Genomic DNA, 19,022 nt, shown 5'->3' with positions numbered 1-19,022 from the left:
CAATGCATTCTTTTTTATGGCTGAGCAATATTCCATCATGCATATACAGATACAGGGTGTCCCCAAAAATGTATACACACACTTTGAATAATTACTAATTGCAGTGGGTTAAATCTGAAAAGAAAGAAACATCAGTTGAGCTATCAGCTGTTAAAGTGTGTATGTATTTTTGGGGGACACCCTATTCCCTCCCCACCCCCCAAATTTTCTTTATCCATTTATCTATCAGTAGATACCTAGGTTGCTTCCAGATCTTGGCTATTTTAAACAATGCTGCAATAAACATAGGGGAACATATTGTCTTTTTAATTATTGTTTTCATTTTCTTCAGATAACTACCCAGAAGTAGAATTGCTGGGTAGAACATTAGTTTTATTTCTAATGTTTTCTGAAATCTACATACTGTTTTCTGTAGTGGTTGCACTAGTTTACAATCCCACCAACAGTGTACAAGAGTTCCCTTTTCTGCACATCCTTGCAAACACTTATTTGTTGTCTTTTGATAACAACCATTTTGACAGGTGTGAGGTGATATCTCATTGTGGTTTTGATTTGCATTTTCCTGTTGATTGTTGTTTCCTATTGAACATCTTTTCATGTGTCTGTTGGCCATCTTTTTGTCTTGAAATGTCTATTTAGGTCCTCTGCCCATTTTAATTGATTAGATTTTTATATTGAGTTTTATAGATTTTAAAATATATTTTGGATATTACACCCATAACAGAGATATCATTTGCAAATACCTTCTCCCATTCAGCAGGTTGCCTTTTCTTCCTGTTGATGGTTTCTTTCACTGTATAATAGCTTTTTAGTCAGATGTAGTATCATTTATTTTTGTTTTTGTCACCTTGGCCTGAGGAGACATTAAAAAAATATCACTGCCCTTGCTGTGGTTTGGCTCAGTGGATAGAGCGCTGGCCTGTGGGCTGAAGGGTCCCGGGTTCGGTTCCGGTTAAGGGCACATGTCTGGGTTGTGGGCTTGATGCACAGTGTGGAGCATGCAGGAGGCAGCCGATCAATGATTCTTTCTCATCATTGATGTTTCTATCTCTCTCTCCCTTCCTCTCTGAAATCAATAAAATATATTTAAAAAATATCACTAAGACCAATGTCAAAGAGTTTGTTGCCTATTTTGTTTGTTTGTTTTTTGTTTTGTTTTTTTAATAGGAGTTTTATGGTTTCAGGTCTTGCATTTAAATCTTTAATCCATTTTGAGTTTATATTTGTATATAATGGCCTAATTTCTTTCTTTTTTAAAAAAATCTTTATTGTTCAGATTATTACAGATGTTCCTCTTTTTCCCCCCATAGCTCCCCTTCACCGAGTTCCCACCCCTCCCCAGGCCCTCGGCACCCTACTGTCCATGCCCATAGGTATTGCATACATGCATATAAGATCTTTGTCCCATCTCTTCCCGCACCCTCTTCCCCCCGAGAATTGTCAGTCCTCTCCATTTCCATGCCCCTGATTCTTTTACATTCACCAGTTTATTCTGTTCATCAGATTTTTTCTTCATTTGATTTTTAGATTCACTTATTAATAGATATGTATTTGTTGTCACTTTGTTGTTCATAATTTTTATCTTTACCTTTTTCTTCTTCTTCCTCTTCTTAAAGAATACCCTTCAGCATTTCATATAATACTGGTTTGGTGGTGATGAACTCTTTTAGCTTTAGATTCATTTGTTGATAGATGTGTATTTGTTGTTCATAATTTGTATCTTTACCTTTTTCTTCTTCCTCCTCTTAAAGGATACCTTTCAGCATTTCATATAATACTGGTTTGGTGGTGATGAACTCCTTTAGCTTTTTCTTATCTGTGAAGCTCTTTATCTGACCTTCAATTCTGAATGATAGCTTTGCTGGATAAAGTATTCTTGGTTGTAGGTTCTTGGTATTCATCACTTTGAATATTTCTTGCCACTCCCTTCTGGCCTGCAAAGTTTCTGTTGAGAAATCAGCTGACAGTCGTATGGGTACTCCCTTGTAGGTAACTGATTTTCTTTCTCTTGCTGCTTTTAGGATTCTCTCTTTGTCTTTTGCTCTTGGCATTTTAATTATGATGTGTCTTGGTGTGGTCCTCTTTGGATTCCTTTTGTTTGGGGTTCTCTGCGCTTCCTGGACTTGTAAGTCTATTTCTTTCACCAGGTAGGGGAAGTTTTCTGTCATTATTTCTTCAAATAGGTTTTCAATATCTTGCTCTCTCTCTTCTTCTGGCACCCCCATAATTCGGATGTTGGTACGCTTGAAGTTGTCCCAGAGGCTTCTTACACTATCTTCATATTTTCGGATTCTTTTTTCATTTTGCTTTTCCCGTTGGGTGTTTATTGCTTCTTCGTATTTCAAATCTTTGACTTGATTCTTAGGAAGCTCTACTCTACTGTTGAATCGCTGTATATTATTCTTTATTTCAGTCAGGGTATGCTTAATTTCTGACTGTTCCTTTTCCTTTTTTTTTTTCTTTTTTGGCATTCTTACTAAGATCCTTAAAGGTCTCACTAAGTTTCTTGGAGGTTTCTAGAAGATTCTTGAGTAACCTTATAACTGTGGTTTTGAACTCTATATCTAGTAGTTTGCTTTCTTCCATTTCTTTCATTTGTGACATGTTTCTTTGTCTCCGCATTTTGGCTGCTTCCCTGTGTTGGTTTCTATGTATTGGATAGCTGCTAAGTTTCCTTGAGTTGATAGAGTGGTCTTGTGTAGTAGGTGTCCTATAGGGTCCAGTGGCTCAGCCTCCCCAATTACCTGAGGTGGACACTCTTGGTGTACCCCTTTGTGGGCTGTGTGCACAGTCTTGTTGTAGTTGAGCCTTGATTGCTGTTGGTATCACTGGGAGGAATTGACCTCCAGGCCAACTGGCTGTGAGGACCAGCTGCGTATGCAGTGGAAGAGCTGCTGTGCAGGAGACACCTTTATGGGGCAGGACTTGCTTCAGTGGGGCTTTGGTGCCCACTGAGTCTGCTCCTTGAATGTGTCACTTATGGATGTGAAGAGTTATAATCTGGTATGGTCTCGCACTGACCACTGGGTACACTGGCTCTTGGATCTCCAAGGAGGTGCAAAGTCAGCCACTGTCTGGGGCCACCCAGCAGGAGCTACAGAAAGATCAGCAGATTCCTCCTCTTTGTATGGGGTTTGGAAGTGCCCAGACGAGGCCCAGCTGTGAGGCAAGGCAGGCTGCTGGCCTTGGGCCTTCTTTAGATAGCTTTGGGGCTCCCTGACCCAGCTGCAGTTTGACAGGTTTTAGGCTAAGGAAGGATAGGCCATTCATGCAAAAGCTGTTGCACACAGCTTGGGTGGGGTTGTAAATTGGGTAGGGTGGGGTCTCAAGGAATCTCCAGGGTGGAGCAAACAGCAATGGCTGCCAGTCAGCCCTGCACTGGAGAGGTCCCAGCGCAAGAACAATGACTGTTGCGCGCACCTCTGTCTGGAAGAAAGCCACCCCTCCATTCCTGCCCCGATGCCAGACAGTCCAGTTTCTCCCCGTATGTGTCTGGGTCCCCCAAAGTCTCGCCCGGCACTGGAGCTCAGAGCAAGCAGGAGCTGGTATCTCCCTCCCAATTAAAAAAGCGGTACACCCGGGTGCCAGCCCTTTCCGCACCTCTGCACCTCCTACCAGTCTCAATGCACTTTCTTCCTTATCTCTCTAGTTGTGGTACTTCCACTCAGCCAGCTTTCCCGCGGTTCTGGATGATAGTTGTTTTGTATTTTAGTTGTAATTTTGATATGGTTGTGGGAGGCAGCAAGTACAGGTGTTTACCTATGCTGCCATTTTGGTTCTTCCCTGGCCTAATTTCTTTTTTTGTTTTTGCATGTATCTGTTCAGTTTTCCCAGCACCATTTATTGAAGAGACTGTCTTTTCCCCATTGTATATTCTTGCCTCCTTTGTTACAGATTAATTGACCATATAAGCATGGGTTTATTTCTAGACTCTCTATTCCATTTCATTGACCTATATGTCTGTTTTTGTATCAGTATCATACTGCTTTGATTACTATAGCTTTGTAGTATAGATTGAAATCAGGGAGCATGTTACCTCCAATTTTGTTCTTTTTTCTCAAGATTGCTTTGGCTATTCATGGTCTTTTGTAGTTCCATATAAATATTAGGATTAATTGTTCTAGTTTTGTGAAAAATGCCATTGGTATTTTGATAGGGACTGCATTGAATCTATAGATTGTTTGGGTAGCATGGGCATTTTAACAATATTAATTCTTCCAGTCCATGAGCACCCCCAGTTCTACATCAGCAAACACCCAAGGGTTCTTCCTATAAGCCCAGTTGCACTACATCCCATTGTGACCTGACCTCAGTTCTTTGAATAATGAATGTTGAGACTAAGGATAAAAATATGGTTAGATCTATTTAAGTGTAGACCAACAACAAAAGTACTCATAGTAGGGAGACAAAACTCACCACTTCAGGGTGCTAACAATATTATATGCATGCTCCTTGTTTTACATGAAAATAGTATGATACCTAGTTAAACTCCTTTTTATCAAAATATTTGTCAGCTTTTTCTCATCTTCAGTAAAATTTGGTTTTAGATAACTAACCTCAGTCTGTATGCACAAAGAAGGATATGGAAAGCATTTATCTGCCAGTGGTGCATTCTTTTTAGAACCTGTTTGCTGCGTGTTAATTTTCTTTTGCTTTCAATAGGTAACAATATATTCCATTTTGTAATGAGGCATGACTCAGTCATTGCTCATTGTCTTCCCACTGTGGGTTTTTTTTTTTTTTCGTTGAGCAAGCAAGAAAATCTTACATGAGAGGAGGGAGAAACAGAGTGAGTTCAGGAATACAAAACTTAAATACTGTTGCTTGATTTTCATTGGTTATCTCCTTTCTTACGGTGACCAGTCTAATCCAGCCTTCCTTGTCAAATCCCTCCCCTCCCCCACCCGCTGTTAAGGGTTGCACAGAGTATCTGTTTCTAGAAACTGATTGCAGGCAGTATGTAGGCATCTTTCATTCAGAATGGACGTTAATATATTCAGTAGGGAAGAAAGCTTTTAGAAATGTACCATTTGTCAAAATTGGATGGCTTTTAAAAAGGGACAGAGAGATGCTCAATGTTTCGTATGTTAGCATCGACTCTCTGTTCAGACTCAAGTTTTCAGAAGCTTAAATATAGAGCCCTTTAAAAAAAAAAAAAGAAGAAAGAAGAATTTTTCTGGTTAGTCGACCTCTTTTTAAGAAGTGCTTCATCATCCTCCTCCACCTCTCTGTGATGTTTCTCTGCAGCTCTCTGTAGGTTAGGGTTCTGTGCTGGCTGGCAGAATGCTCATTTGTTAGCTGAATAGAGTTCATCGACAGACATAGATTAATATAGGTTTTATTTCTTTCCTGTGAATTCCAAAAATGCCATCCAAAGAGTCTTGGTCGGGTAGGAAAACTAACAGAGCTGCAGCTCGCAAATCAAAACAAGAGGGCCGTCAGCAAGATTTATTGATAGCAGCCTTGGGAATGAAACTGGGTTCTCGAAAGTCGTCTGTGACAATCTGGCAACCTCTGAAACTCTTTGCTTATTCACAGTTGACATCACTTGTTAGAAGAGCAACTCTGAAAGAAAACGAGCAAATTCCAAAATATGAAAAGGTTCACAATTTCAAGGTAAGAATATTTTTTAACCTTTTCTTATAAGAAAGAAAATGCACATTATTTGAAATACACAATATTAAAGGAATATCTGCTGGTGTTTTTTTTTAACACTAGGATGACTGAACTAAAATGTTCTTGCTGTTTAAGGAATGAAGATGTGTTAAGCATGCTTTTAAACAGAAAAAAAGCTAATGGAATCCAACCCCACTTTCTCTAATGCTGACTTAGTATTCTGTTTGATCTGTGTGTTTCTAAAAGTATTGACTGATATTTGAAAGGTCTCATTTAATGATTTTAATGTTATTTTTATTTGTGATGCAAATATGTCTATCTTTTTGGAGGGGTGGATTAAATGCTGTGAGAGGATTAGATCTTATTTCTGTTCGTTTGTGGTAAAAAGCTTTGGCTATAAGAGTCATGTGCTGTTGCATCTGGATTGAGCAGATGGTCTGCATTTCCCATAGTTTCTATCTTTCCTCCTCCGTTAGTTAATTGGCCGTGATGAAAGGAGAGACTGACCACCATGGGAATGTTGATGCTGCAGACATGAGCAGCTTCTCTTCAGTTTCTGAATATTTGCTTTCACCTTGTGTATGTGTAGTTCTAAATTATTGTTAATGTGTTTTACCAACTATACTCTAATCACCTTTCGTCAAAATGATGTGTGTGATTCAAGCTGTGTGTAGATCTTGCCTGTACTTATAGCATGACATAAGGACTTGAAGTTCAGTCCTTTGCAACCTAATTTAAAGGACATACAATGTGAGGCCATGCATGAGACCCAGTTACACTTAATGCATGAATGGATGCACTGGCATTTCTATAGTAACTTCCCAGTAGTTAAACAACTTTAAGCTGAAGTTCTTGAGACACAAATATTTTTAGGTTGGGAAAATGTCATAGTTTTGATGTTGGGAATGTATGGTTTCAAAAGATGATAAAGCTGGAAACCCCATTCTTCCATTTGTTTATTAATTTATTCAGCAGATATAATGCACCATGATCTGTAGTTAGAAACTTTATTCCAAATTTGCCATTCATCCTGATTTATAGCACCAGCATTTATTTTACTTAAATGCTAAATACAAAACTCCCAGTATGCTGTTTTTTTTCATAGTGAGGAATAGACTTTTATGATATTCAGGTCATTTGGGGATACAGGATAAATTCCAGAATGCATGGGATATGTAAAGAGTGCTAATATTTCAAGATAAACCAAATAGCATTTTCTTCTTTAATCTTAAGGCCTCGCCTTTCAGCCGGTATCTTTGATTTAAAATGAAACAGACCATTTAGTATGTGTATCAGGTCTCAACCACATCTTCCATTTATGAACCTAAATAGCACATACAGGTTACTAGGCCTCGGTTTCTTGCATGATAGAGTACTTGGTCTTACAGGATGTTTATCAGGAAAATGATCCCAAATAAATCCTTTTGCAAATACAAAGTTTATGTGTTGTTTCATGCTTAGGAACCTAAATGACAATAGTTCTTCAGCAGGAAACTAAGCATACTATTTAGAAATAGCTGAGATTTTAAAATATACAGTATTTCCAAAGATGTACCCTCTGGTGTGTTCAGCAGGAACAGATTGACCTATTAAGGATCCATTTTAGTGCTAAGTCAAGTTCATTGTACATGCTTTCTGTCAGTATTGGTTAAAGACAAAGAGTAGGTCTTTTCAAGGATTTGCATAAGCAAGCAGATATTCTCTATATTTTGGTTGCATCTCCAGTAATTTCTCTATTTTAATTTAGCACATGGCTTTAATGAGGATATTTTGTACAGCCAGAAAGTGCTGACTCTGGGGCCAATTGTGACTCTTAGCTTGGTACTCAAACTGTTTTAAAGATATTTATCTTTAAAAAAAAAAAGAAGCCTGCTTTCATCTCTGGACCTAAAAAATTAAAAGCAGCTTGAGCATACTGTTTAAAAAAACCATGCTCAGGAAAGAGCTTGTGTTAGATAGTGAGTTGCATTACATATTTTTTAGAGCTGCTGATAAGGTCAGAAGTCTCAGAACTTGACTCTTTCCATTGAAATTACTCTGTTATTTAAAAATGTTTCTGTAGGGTGGCAATTAAAGAGTTTTTTTTTTACTTGGCTTCCAAGAACATCCCCAGAAGAATTCAGACTCTGGCAGCAGTTCTCTCCCACACAAATGTTCACTTAGAAGGTCACTGCTGTGATATGTAAGTGCATACAGTGCAGAGATTTATTGTGGGAAAAACCCTGAGCATTTACATAATAATTGTTCATGCGGCCTTGCCATTGACTGTTTCCTGTGTTGGTAAAGTGCATTCTGCCTCACCGCAAGCCCACTCACCAAAGCCTCTTTTCAATGTGGTTTTCTTTTTTGCTTCTTGAACTGCCTTGTTATGTAATGTTGCTCTGTGGTGAACAGCTGCCAAACCCTATTTCAGAGAGTGAAGCCAAGAGTGTCCTATACCTTTGGTAAAATAAAAAATAAAAAATAAACTGGGCCTAACTCCAGACAGGTGTTTGTTTTTTTAAAGAAGGGAATAGAAACAAAACAGGAACACTTCCCATTTTGCTGTGTTATGTAACATGGTCTTTTGCCCCCTTATTGTTACTTAATAAGGATTTGACAAAGAATGGATCACAAGAAAGATCATTATCTCTTTTGGGGGAGGGTCATCATTTTAAAAATAAATGTACCACTTAAAAAAAATGATTATAAGATGTCAACATAACTTTAGAAAATAATTTTAACTGTCTCCTGGACCAAGCTCTCATAAGAACTGCCCCCATCCTAACACAAGAATGAGAGAACAAGCTCTCTGGAGCAGACTTTAAACTAAACAGAAAACCTCTTGACATTAAAAGTAAGACACAGGTACCCCACCAACAGTGAGTGTACCCACAGAGGAGGCTCTCTGCATAGAATGATAGCTCCATCCCAGCCCTTGCCCTCAGGAACTTGCTCCTTATTTGTATGACCTTGGCCATGGCTTCATCTCTCAGTCTAAGCCTCTGATTCTGCATCAGAAAAAGTGAGTGCTGGGTATGTGTAGGCACATGGTAGCCACAATTTTTGTTATTACAAATTACCCCTAAATCCATACCAACACTGTTTTTCTTGCTCATTTATAGTGGTCATGATGCAGTTGAGAACTCTGGCATGATTGTGGGGGTCAAAGACAGTTCTTGTTTCCTTCTTAGCTCTCAGGCAGCGTTAGTTATATAAGAGCAGTTGCATTTTCCTGCACCACAGAATACAGTGAAATCCTCTATATTTCTTTTACTCCCTCCAAATTAAAGTATTCTAGGTTTCACTTGGTATGTTTAATTCAGATAGTCCTATAAAATAAAATCAAGATTGCATATGATTACAACAACACCAGAAACCTGGCTACTTAGGCAAATTAAACAACTGAAAAGCAAACAGCATGAAGAACTTTAGTGAGTAGATACTTAAAAATCTTGAAGATAGTCTGGTAGTGGTGACTGGTTGGTTTTAGAGTTTCAGATACTTGCATTCTGCATATAAATTAGATTGTAACATAATAGATTTAATGTTGCCCAGATAATATGCAAGCAATGAATCCTGAGATATGAATTGATACTGCAATTAAAACACTCTAACATGAACCATGTAATATTTATTTATTTTAGAGAGGAAGGGAGGGATAGAACCATCAATGAGAGTCATTGATAGGCTGCCTCCTGCGCACCCACACTGGGGATCGAGCCTGCAACTTGGGCATGTGCCCTTGACCGGAACTGAACCTGGGACCCTTCAGTCCTCAAGCTGACACTCTATCCACTGCAGAACCTTGTAATATTTAGTAAAATTACTGACTCAAGACCACTGGGTTAAAGCCATAACAGTGAACCCATCAATCGTGGCCCACAAACCAGACGTTGTGTGGTTTGGTAAACTGAGGGGTAGGGATGGCCAGCACTCCTGCTCAAAGTGGACTTTTCTTCTGAGGGTACAGACAAATGCAAGCCTATGGTTTTCATTTGGTTCACATTTGAGAGTTATTACAAAATGAACCAACAAATAAATAATTCAATGTAGCTTGAAATTTAGAGTTAAATTATGTGATCTATAAGTTCTCTTATATCTTGAAAATTCTGATTCAAATATAATGAGAAGCATTTCATTTGTTAATATATTGTCTTCCATTATTAAAATTATATTAAGGCCCATATAGAAACCATTTTTAAAAGAGAATCCAAAATACACTACATATGAAAGAATATTTTTAAAAACTAGTTATATTAGCAGTCAGTGAAGTGTCACATTCAAGGACTGAACCTCCCACCTCTTCTGTTTTCTATCTCCATCCTCCTTCACTTGTCCCCCACAACTATTAAAATGCCTTATCTATGCTCAAGAAGCATCCATTAAATGACATGACATAACATTTTGAAACCACTTCTCATGGCAGCTGGAAATTTCAAAACAAAAGTAGATTCTTCTAATCTTAAGACCTGTGTTGTTATAAATGGACTTTAAAAAAATCAAATTCATGGGAATTTTTTAAATGAAATAAAACCCCAAATATCATGTTATCTTATATTTGACGAGAGTATCTATGTTCACATTTTAAGTGCTTAGAAATTTCAATATTGTTTTGAATTAAGAGTATTATAAAATGAGTTAAATGTAATATGACAAAATGGAAAAGGCAACCTGGAATGTCTCATTGTTAAGCTTCAGCAATAAGGTCACTCATCATTGCTTCTCCTATGTATATAAACATGAGTGTCCCAAATTAACATTTCAAAGGAATGATGTTTTCCTCCCAGTAGTTGTGTGTGTGTGTGTGTGTGTGTGTGTGTGTGTGTGTACACATGTACTATTCCTAATTCATAATGTGGGTAACTTGCAAGAAAAGATAAAAACAAAGATCAGTGCAGAGGGGATTATTTCTGCCTGGGGCAGTCAGACTTGTAGAAGGCTGATTGAGAGAGTAGGGGATTGGATAAGATCATCTATAAAGGCTCTGGGCATTGTGTTTCTATTGCTATCTGATAGAATACTTAGCAGATGTGTGGAAGCCAAAAATAATGAACACACACTAGTCTGCTTTTTACTTCTGCCCCTGCTGCTGAGGAGGACCACAAAGACTCAGAATGCCCTTTCACCCAGGTCTCCATGCTGCCCCGCAGCATTGTGGCCCTCAACCCTGTCTGTCCTTATGGTTCGTAATTCTGGCTGGGGAACTGGCTATAGCACCTCGAGTGCAAATCTAGATGATTAAGACCATTGGAAGGGTTACTGCCTGCCATTAATAATCCAAAAAGAAACATGTCATAAGTTTCTTGTTGGTTGGTACATAGTTGCTTACACTTCTTCATAGACATTTTATGGGACTAGAGAATTTTAAGATGCTATACTTAAGAAAAACCCATAATTTTATGGATTGGAAGAATTAATATGGTCACTATACCCAAAGTGATCTACAGATTCAATGTAATTTTTTATCAAAATCCCAATGACATTCTTTACAGAAATAGAAAAGACAATCCTAAAATTCATATGGAACCACAAAAGACCCCAAATAGCCAAAGCAATCTTAAGCAAGAAGAACAAACCTAGAGACATCACACTTTCTAATTTCAAAATATATTACAAAGCTATAGTAATTAAAATAGTGTTAAGGCAGACATATAGACCAATGGAACAGAACAGAAGCCCAGAAAAAACTCCATGCATCTACAGTCAACTCATCTTCAGCAAGATTGCCAAGAACAGTAAATGGGGAACAATAGTCCCCTCAATTAATGATATTGGGAAAACCGGATGTCCACATGCAAAAAAATGAAATTGGTCCCTTATCTCACAACATATACAAAAAAAATCAGTTCAAAATTGGATTAAACACTTACATATAAGCCCTGGAACAAAAAAGAAAGAAAAGAAAACATAGGAAGAAAGCTTTTTTTTTTTTAAATCTTTACTGTTAAAAGTATTACATAGGTCCTCCTTTTCCCCCCCATTAACCTCTTCCAGCCCACTCCCATCAGGAAGAAAGCTTCTTGACATTGGTCTGGGCAATGGGCTTTTGGATGACACCAAAGCACAAGCAACAACAGCAAAAAAGACAAGTGTGACTACATCAAACTAAAAAGCTTCTGCACAGCAAAAGAAACAACAGAGTGAAAAGGAAACTTATGGAATAGGAGAAAATATAGGCAAACCATATATCTGATAAGGGGAGGGGTTTATGTCCAAAATGTATAAGGAACTCATACAACTCAGTAGCAAAAACCAAATAACCCAATTTTAAAATGGGCAAAGGACATGAATAGACATTTCTCAAAAGAAGATTATACAGTGGCCAACAGATGCTCAATATCACTAATCAACCTCACACCTGTTAGAATGGCTATTTTTTAAAAAGACCAAAAAAAATACCGTGTTGATGAGGATGTGGAGAAAAGGGAACCCTTGAATACCGTTGGTGCAAATGTAAATTGGTGTAGCAATTATTAAAACAGTATGGAAGTTCCTCAAAAAATTAAAAATACAGTTACCAGCAATAGGTTGCCTTTTAACGCTGCTGATTGTTTCCTTGGCCATGCAGAAAATGTATCATTACATGGAGCCCGCATGTCTGTTTCTGCTTTTGTTGCTTTATAATTTGGAGAGAGATTTGGAAGTTTGTTTTTCTTTACTTGGAGGCTGTTCGTGGAATTTATTGAGTGTCCTATTCCTTTTGTGGAATTAAAAAACAAATTAAAAAGATTATCGGGTAGTTTAAATTTGGGGAGAGATTTACAAATTTGTCTTTCTCACTAGGTGGCTGGTAGTAAAACATATTAAGTGTACTATTTTTTTACGTAATTAAAAACCAAATAATCAAAAACAAGCCTGCACCAGGAGTCACCGGTTTAATTCCCGGTCAGGGCACACGCCCAGCTTTCAAACTCCATCCCCAACAGGAGGTGTGCAGGAGACAGCTGATCAATGTTTCTATCTTCCTCTCCCTTCCTCTCTCTCTAATATTACAAAAAAACAACAACAAAGAACAAATCTGAGGCCAGCCTTTGAAATTAAGATGTAGGGTTGCTACTTTTAAACACCTTAAGAAGGACACACAATTTCAGAAAGTCACTTCTTCCAAAATCCTGTTTATTTAATACTTTAGTTTTTGTGTCCACACAATAATCTAACCCTCAGGGATTGTTTTTTTTCTTACATATGGAACATGTTGGTACTTTTATAGTTACTTGTATCACATATCCATTCTCCCCTTCCAGATTTAACTGAGGAGTAAGTCTTGATTATATCCTGCTTATTCTGTAAATTAATGGGAGAGATGCATATGTAATATTTCATATCTCTATTTTTCAAAATCTTAGTTGACAAATTATACTGTCATACTTCATTGTCTTTGTGACCCATTATGTCAGAATTCCTCGGTGAACAGAGTCTTCACTTAGGAGTGAAGCCTACTGTAACTTCAATAAGATTGCCAAAGCATGTGCCTAAAAAATATGTACATGTCATAATATCTCACCTCAGTTATTGTCTGTAGTGCCAAGTTCCCTATTATCTCAGTATACTTATGATTAGTCAGCATTCATTATTTGTATATAATAGTACATGACACAAAAATATCATTGCCTTCATCAAAGAGCCCAAAGAGCAGAGAGAAGAGAGGAGAGAGCGATCTTATACAAAAAGGAAGCAGAATATAAGTCTAAGAAAGATGTGTTAAAGAGAATATATGCAAATATTGGTTTTTCTTTCTTAAATATTTTACCACAGTAATGATGTTATCTGGGGAAACCACCGCAAGTTATTTTTCTGATAAACACCAGTAGTTTTCTTTCCCAGGTTTACTCTTCTTAAGTTATCTTAAGATTCTCCTGGTTACAAAGTAGGAAAGCTAAAAAGGAAGGGGAAATAGCCCAGTAGTGTCGCACTTCTGAAAACATAGTAAACTGCTTATGTTTTGTATTTTATATTCTTTGAGGAGCAAAAATAGAACTTGGGTGTATTTTTAAAAAATGTTATCCAGATGTAAAAATTAAAAAGAAAGTAATATGTCCACTTTTAGGTCATGGGAATGAGGGGATTCTTGTTATGTTAGGTGATATCCTACAGTCTGTTGCATTAGAAATGATACTTTGGCTGTCAGTGTGAATGGATTTGCCCAAATCAGGCCTAAACTGTCAGGCTCACTTTTTCTCTTTTGTAGAACTCCCTTTGGTGTTCCAGCTCTTACATGTGCCACACCCTAATCACTCTGCGGCTCTGCCTCACGAGCTTGGATAGTGCCCTTGTTCATAAAGAGGAGGTCCATCTCTAGGAAGCATGTGATTTTGCTTTGATGGTTGTTATTACAGCTCATTTCTCCAAAATTGTATGACATTGCTTCAGTGTGTCTGTGTAAATCCTCCATTTGGAACCCAGGACTGACATTTACCATTTGAATGAACAGATAGGAGACTTTCCATTTCAAGTGCTGGAAAGCCAAACCCTTGCTCTCTGAGGCAAAAGGGAAGTTATAGGAAAAGTCTGGTGTTAGTTGACCCAGAAGCTTAATAATGCCAACAGAACTCTGTCCCCAAGCTCCATCTTCATTTTTAGGCCCCTACTGCTGACAAGGTGCTGGTAAAGATTCCAGCTCAGATGCAAGTCAGCTGCAATAAGAGACTGTTTGAGCAGAGAGTCTGGACCTGGCAGGCATTCACTTAATTATCTTACACTAGAGGCCCAGTGCACGATTTTTGGGGGAGTCCCTCAACCTGGCCTGTGCCCTCTTGCAGTCCAAGAGCCCTTGGGGGATGTCTGACTGATGGCTTAGGCCCACTCCCCACCGGCAGTCGGACATCCTTAGCACTGCCTCAGAGGTGGGAGAGGCTCCCGCTGCTGGGCTCACCAGCCGTGAGCCTGGCTTCTGGCTGAGCAGCACTCCCCCTAGGGAGCGCACTGACCACTAGGGGGAAGCTCCTACATTGAGTGTCTGCCCCCTGGTGGTCAGTGTGCATCATAGCGACCGGTCGTTCTGCCTTTCGATTGATTTGCATATTAGCCTTTTATTATATAGGATGCCCTACTCTGAACCAGTAGTTCTAGTTTCAGGAGGACAGAATATGCTTATTGGCTTAGATCTAGGTCACCTACTCTACCCTGGAGCTGGGGATAGGGTCAGTTCCATACGGTTCACATAGATTCAGGACTGTTATTCAAAAATAAGAAACGCCCACTACATTAAATGCAAATGAAATCACCAGTTACAAGATTCTAGTGTACAACCTACCGAATACAACAGTGTTAATGTAACACTTTGCTGGGAGGGATGTGCGTGTAGAGCACAGTGACAAAGGAATTCTAAAGCAGTTCAGCCTATATCCAGGACACTGAGAATTGCTGTGAGTAAGTTAAGATTATTTTATACACGTGGAAACTGAAGCCTAGAGAAATCAAAGGTTCAAGCTCACATAAAACATTAGTTTTAGAATTTAATCTGAACTTCCACTTTTGGCTACATGGAGGAAATAGATACACCTTCCCATCTTAAATAAATAGCAAACCCGAAAAAGTATGTGAAACAGTAGTCAGACATTGAACAACAGGTACTGAAAGAAGGAACACAAACAAGATGATTCTTAAGATTGCTCTTGCTTCCTACCTAAAGGGAGTTTCCAGGCCTCAGCAAAATGGAGGAGGAATCAAAGGAAAGCCTAGAGGTCTAGCTAAGTTGAGGACACAGAGATTGGTGTTTGGTGAGGCAAAGTAGCTAAAATTTGTGGGACGGAGTACCTGGGGGCAAACCCATACACGGACAAAGCTCTGGAGATCTGTATAAGAGTCTTTTTTAGTCTTTGACTGAGTACTTATTTACACATGCATGAGAGGAAACCATCAGAAAGCAGTAGGCTGAATAATTATGAAAATGCACCCAGGGCTGGAGAATACTTTTGCCCACCAGTAGGGGTGGAAAGACATCATAATACATGAGGAATTGTATTAAAGGGGCATCTTAGTAGCATAACTAAATTAGCATAGACCAGAGGCTGCAGTGAGGAAAGAAATAGAAGCTATTTAAAATGATCCAAATGAAATCTCCAGAGATGAAAAATATATCTAAAATGAAAATACACTGGGTGGACTTCTAGGAATATATCCTAAGAAATCTGAAGCATCAATCAGAAAGAATGTATGCACCCTGTGTTCATAGCAGCACAATTTACAATAGCTAAGATCTGGAAACAGCCCAAGTGCCCATCAGTAGATGAGTGGATAAAAAAGCTGTGGTACATTTATACCATGGAATATTATGCAGCAGTAAAAAAGAAGAATCTCTTACCCTTTGAGACAGCATGGAGGGACCTGGAGAGTATTATGCTAAGTGAAATAATTCAGTAAGAGAAAGACAAGTATCACATGATCACACTCATATGTGGAATCTAACAAAATAAACTGATGAACAGAGTGGATCCAGAGACATGGAAGCATGGAACAGAGTGTGGAATCTCAGGGGGGAGGGTAGGTGGGTGGGAGGTAATCCACCAAAGACCTTGTATGCATATATGCATGGCCCATGGACACAGACAATAGGGTGCTGAAGGCCTGGGGCAGGGGTGGGCTGGAGGGGGTCAGTGGGGGGAAAATGGGACAGATATAATACTTTCAATAATAAAGAATTATTTTTAAAAAAACCAAAAACATAGACTGGGTGGTATTAACAGCAGGTTAGGCACCACAGAAGAAAACATTAGTGAACCAGAAGGCATACAGCAATATCCAAAATGAAGGACAGAAAGAATGTTTTTAAAAAATGAGCACAGCATCAGTGATCAGTGGGACAATATCAACTATTAAGCTTAAGTGTAATTGGAGTCAAAAGGAGCAGTGATGGGGGGCCAGGGAACAAAGGTTATTTGAAGGTCCAGTCATGTATCCCTTAATGATGGGGATATGTTCTGCTAAATGAGTCATTAGGCAATTTCATTTTGTACAAATATCATAGAGTACACTTACACAAACCGAGATGGTATGGCCTACTACACACCCCGTAACCCTAACCCTAACCCCACACTATATGGTATATAGAGCCTATTGCTCCTAAGGCTGCAAACCTGTACAGCATGTTACTCTACTACATATCTTAGGCCATTGTAACAGAAAAAGAACTTTTGTGTAGCTAACTATATCTGAACATAGAAAAGGTACAGTAAAAGTACAGTATATAAAAGAAAGTGTGTGTGCACACATTGGGGAGTCAGGAGAGGGCTGTGGAGGGAGGTGCCTTTGGAGAGAGAGATGTCAGGAGGAGGGAGAGAGGAAGAGGAAGGGAGAGCAGAGGTCAAAAGAGATCCAGAGAGATAAAGCTTGAGACAAGAAATAATAAAAGAGAGGAGAGGGAGGAGCAGGTCTGGGAGGAAAGAGAAACAGAGAGGCCCTGGCTTTTGGCTCAGTGCTCGGAGCAGTGGCCCTCAAACAGAAGGTTGAGGTTCGATTCCCGTCAAGGGCATGTACCTCAGTTGCAGGCTCAATCCCTGATGTGTCTCTCTCACATTGTTGTTTCTCTTTCTCATCTCTTCCCCTCCCTTCTACTTTCCCTAAATATCAATAGAAAAAATATCCTTGGGAGAGGATTAACAAAAACATAAAAGAGAAACAGAGGGAAAGAAAGTGAGATTGTGTGCACACGCGCAAGCAGGTGTAAGGCAGTTGCACAGCATTGCTGAGCCTCCTCATCTATTTAAACCACCCCGAGCTCGCAGTAAATTCAACATCATACCATCATACCCAACCTTTTTTTCCCAATATCGCAAACAAACTTTTTGCTTATAATCCATTATAATCTTATGGGACCACCATCGTATATGCGCCTTAGCCTGAAAAGTGAAGTTGTTCATCCCTCACATATGATAACAGAATTTATAGAGGACATCTCTAGGATTTAGATATTAAGCATGTGTCCAGTTTCTCTTGAATTTTATTTTCACATTTCAGCTTCTTTTTTTTTTTTTAAATTAAATCTTTATTGTTCAGGTTACATTTGTTCCTCTTTTTTTCCCCCCCATAACTCCCCTCTTCCCAGTTCCCGCCCCACCCTCCGCCCTCACTCCCCACCCACTGTCCTCATCCATAGGTGCACGATTTTTGTCCAGTCTCTTCCCGCATCTCCCATTCCCCTTTCCCCGCCAAGAATAGTCAGTCCATTCCCTTTCTATGTCCCTGATTCATTATAATCACCAGTTCATTCTGTACATCAGATTATTTATTCACTTGGTTCTTAGATTCACTTGTTGATAGATGCATGTTTGTTGTTCACAATTTGTATCTTTACCTTTTTCTTCTTCCTCTTCTTAAAGGATACCTTTCAGCATTTCGTATAATACTGGTTTAGTGGTGATGAACTCCTTTAGCTTTTCCTTATCTGTGAAGCTCTTTATCTGACCTTCAATTCTGAATGATAGCTTTGCTGGATAAAGTATTCTTGGTTGTAGGTTCTTGGTATTCAGCACTTTGAATATTTCTTGCCATTCCCTTCTGGCCTGCCAAGTTTCTGTTGAGAAATCAGCTGACAGTCGTATGGGTATTCCCTTGTAGGTAATTGAGTCTCTTTCTCTTGCTGCTTTTAAGATTCTCTCTTTGTCTTTTGCTCTTGGCATTTTAATTATGATGTGTCTTGGTGTGGTCCTCTTTGGATTCCTTTTGTTTGGGGTTCTCTGCGCTTCTTGGACCTGTAAGTCCATTTCTTTCACCAGGTGGGGGAAGTTTTCTGCCATTATTTCTTCAAATAGGTTTTCAATATCTTGCTGTCTCTCATCTTCTGGCACCCCTATTATTCTGATGTTGGTACGCTTGAAGCTGTCCCAGAGGCTCCTTACACTATCTTCGTATTTTCGGATTCTTTTTTCATTTTGCTTTTCCGGTTGGGTGTTTTTTGCTTCTTCGCATTTCAAATCTTTGACTTGATTCTTGCGCTCCTCTGGTCTGCTATTGGGTGTCTGTATAATATTCTTTATTTCAGTCCGTGTATGCTTAATTTCTAGTTGGTTCTTTATCATAGCATCGAGGGTCTCATTAGTTTTCGTGACTCTCTCCTCAAGTTTATTGACAGCTTCTAGCACATTTTTGCAAGCCCTCAAAATTGCGATTTTTAGCTCTATATCCTCCATTTCTGTCATGTTTTTTTGTCTCCGCATTTTTTATGCTTTCTTGGTGCACCCCCTAGTGGTCTTTGTGCGCAGTCTTGTTCTAGTTGAGCCTTGATTGTTGTAGTTAATACTAGAGGGATTTGACCACCAGGCCGACTGGCTGTGTGAATCAGCTGTGTCTGCCGCGGAAAACTTCTGTCCTCTGGGGAGGTGCTAATCTAGCCTTTGCCTGAGGCGATCTGGCAAATGGCTCTGCGCAGGGCTTGGGCGGGGCGGGCTCAACAGGGCGGGCGGGCGGAGGGAGCGGTTATGGCCCCT

At 39.1% G+C, this 19,022-nt stretch overlaps 1 protein-coding gene across 2 annotated transcripts in view; it reads left to right on the top strand.

Moving 5' to 3' along the window:
• Positions 1-19,022, top strand: part of CHN1 (chimerin 1) — a 107,548-nt gene that overhangs the window by 51,981 nt on the left and 36,545 nt on the right. For both annotated transcript variants that reach the window (XM_014546080.1, XM_005857604.2), the window contains one exon: positions 5,539-5,616. In XM_014546080.1, coding sequence (XP_014401566.1) covers positions 5,539-5,616 — 78 coding nt within the window. The remainder of the gene's footprint in view (positions 1-5,538; positions 5,617-19,022) is intronic.

Source organism: Myotis brandtii, unplaced genomic scaffold (genome assembly GCF_000412655.1).
Source record: "Myotis brandtii unplaced genomic scaffold, ASM41265v1 scaffold112, whole genome shotgun sequence".
NCBI lineage: Eukaryota > Metazoa > Chordata > Mammalia > Chiroptera > Vespertilionidae > Myotis > Myotis brandtii.
The sequence above is the reverse complement of the archived record's forward strand: the minus strand, read 5'-3'. Positions and strand labels throughout refer to the sequence as shown.